Below are 2,552 nucleotides of genomic sequence, written 5' to 3' on the forward strand. Positions count from 1 at the left end.
CCGGGAGGAGGGTTTAAGTAAACGCCATTACATGTAAGCAGTTTTTTCATAAACTGAAAATACTCCAAACTGTACTGCATTCGGCTATGCATGAATCGTACATTCTGTTTCCGCACACTTCTCTCAATGGCTGATGGCATAATAATCTGATGAGGTCTGGTGGTGACAGCAAGCTCTGATATGTATCTTATCAACACATCATCTTGATCTATTGTGTCCATTTGTTCATAAAAATGTATATAAGCATTCCACCACCTTTTCTGGCGCCCGTATGACATACGCTTCATCATGTGATCAAACACTTCTCCCAGGTACTCTCCACCAAAACATGGGTTTTTTCATTTCCTCATCATCATCCATTTTACATTCTGTTACATCACCATCATCAAATTTATACCAGCGATTTCTCTCACCATCTCCATCATTCCTTTGGATGATGTAAGAATAATAATGCCCCCCACTTGCCTGACCACTATGTACAAGCACACCCACGAGTCTGTATTTTGTGCTTCCTGCTGTTTCACTTTCAGACTGCTCACTCTGTTGTATCAACTGACTCTCTGGGTTTACATTATCTCCTTCCAGCTTTGCGACACCTGCAACTGTGTAAGGTTCCATGTCTAGCTCTCGAGGAAATTCAAAATAATCATTGAACTTGATTGCACATTCTCTTTCCCAGTCATAGTCAAATCGTTTTAGTTGAATAGCAAGAACAGGAGGTAATTTTTTAATCAACAAGCGCTTTACAGTATCAACCTTTTTATTGCATTTTTCACAATGATATGCATTTGCACCTTCTAGTAAATCTCCTTTGACATATTGTTCCAAAGAATCAAGAAGATTTTGGTGATTTCTAATGTCTACGTTTAGAGTTGTAAAAGATTCTTCACATTCGTACCTAAAAACGATAAAAAAAAGAATTTATCCCTTAGTTTTCTAATCATTTATTTAGTTATGGATGTAATAAAAACTACATTTACCATTTTTATAATATGAAACCCATAAGTCATAGAATGTTAGCAATAAAAAAGTTAACCTGATCATTAAGTGAAACGGTATTTTAAAGTTGAATCTGTCTGGGCTCACAGCTTAATCTCTTTGTGGTATACCATGCTGCTTCTAGTGTTATCTGTTTAGATAGTAATTCATGCAGAAGCCAAAGCATGAATTTATTAAATTCTGAAAAGTATCAACTATGAAAAAGCTAAATTTTTAAATGTTCTTCCTTTGCTGTAATGGAAACCTTAGTAAAGCACAAGTTTGAACACACCAATGAGTAGAAGATAAGCAATCTGAGTAGGAGCTACAATCCCAGTTTTGCATATACACATGTGTCTCATCAGAAACCAGAAAAGTGATGAGACACATGCATATATACAAAACAAGGCAAGTAAGGAATACATTATCAACCATTAATTTCCGGTTTCTGATGAGACACATGCATATATGAAAAACAAGGGAAGTAAGGAATACATTATCAACCATTCATTCATTCAATGGATAGACTGAGCGTGCCTTCCATGTGTAAAAGCACTGTGGGATATTCAATGTTTAAGATGGTCCCTCATTTAAGGAATTTTAAACTCAGGAAAAAAGATAGGTACAAAAAGGCATTTATGAATGGTATGAATGGAATATAAAGCAGGTATTAAGTAAATTGGTACTATATAATCAGGGAATAGCCCATAGGGAAAAAAAAAAAAAAAGACGTTAGATCTTAGATTACACTTCAAAAGCAGGATATTCTTCAACATCTATAAAAAAGAAGGTGTTCTAACACTATAGGTCAGCAAAATCTTTCTGTAAAGGGCCGGATAGTACATATCTTAGGTTTTGTGAGGCATATGGTCTCTGCGGCAACTACAGATGCTCTTTGCTTATGAAATGGCTATACCCCAATAAACCCATCATAAGTTAAAAATACTGAAAGCTGAAAATGCATTTAATACATCTAACTTAACAAACATCATAGCTTTAGCCTAGCCTAGCCTACCCTAAATGTGTTCAGAACACTTATATTAGCCTATAGTTGGGCAAAATCTTGCAACACAAAGCTTCATGCAATTATCTCACATAATTCATTGAATACTGTACTGAAGGTAAAAAACAGAATGGTTGTATGGGCACTCAAAGTAGAGTTTTTTTCTTTTTTGTTTTTAACAAGGTGAGGTCTTACTCTGTCACCCAGGCTGGAATGCTGTGGGATGACCATAGTTCACTGTAACTTATAACTCCTGGGCTCAAGCAATCCTCCTGCCTCAGCTTCCCAAGCAGCTATGACTACAGGAGTCCACCATCATGCCCAGCTAGTTAAAAAAATAAGACTAGTTTAGTTGTTGATCAGGTATTAGGGATCTGATTTCAAGATCATAATCTTTTGACACTTCACTTGCCAAAAAAAAACTGATTTCCAAATAATTTAGAAAATTGGGTCGGGCGCAGTGGCTCAAGCCTGTAATCCCAGCACTTTGGGAGGCTGAGGCGGGTGGATCACAAGGTCAAGAGATCAAGACCATCCTGGTCAACATGGTGAAACCCCGTCTCTACTAAAA

At 36.7% G+C, this 2,552-nt stretch overlaps 1 protein-coding gene across 1 annotated transcript in view; it reads right to left on the reverse strand.

The window, feature by feature from the left end:
• USP9X (ubiquitin specific peptidase 9 X-linked) overlaps positions 1-2,552 on the reverse strand; it is a gene marked incomplete at its 3' end in the record, with an annotated part of 144,991 nt that overhangs the window by 15,658 nt on the left and 126,781 nt on the right. The window contains 1 exon segment of the mRNA XM_037734399.1: positions 757-898. Within this exon segment, the coding sequence (XP_037590327.1) occupies positions 757-898 (142 nt within the window).

The sequence above is a fragment of the Cebus imitator genome, unplaced genomic scaffold (assembly GCF_001604975.1).
Source record: "Cebus imitator isolate Cc_AM_T3 unplaced genomic scaffold, Cebus_imitator-1.0 Scaffold613, whole genome shotgun sequence".
Lineage (NCBI taxonomy): Eukaryota > Metazoa > Chordata > Mammalia > Primates > Cebidae > Cebus > Cebus imitator.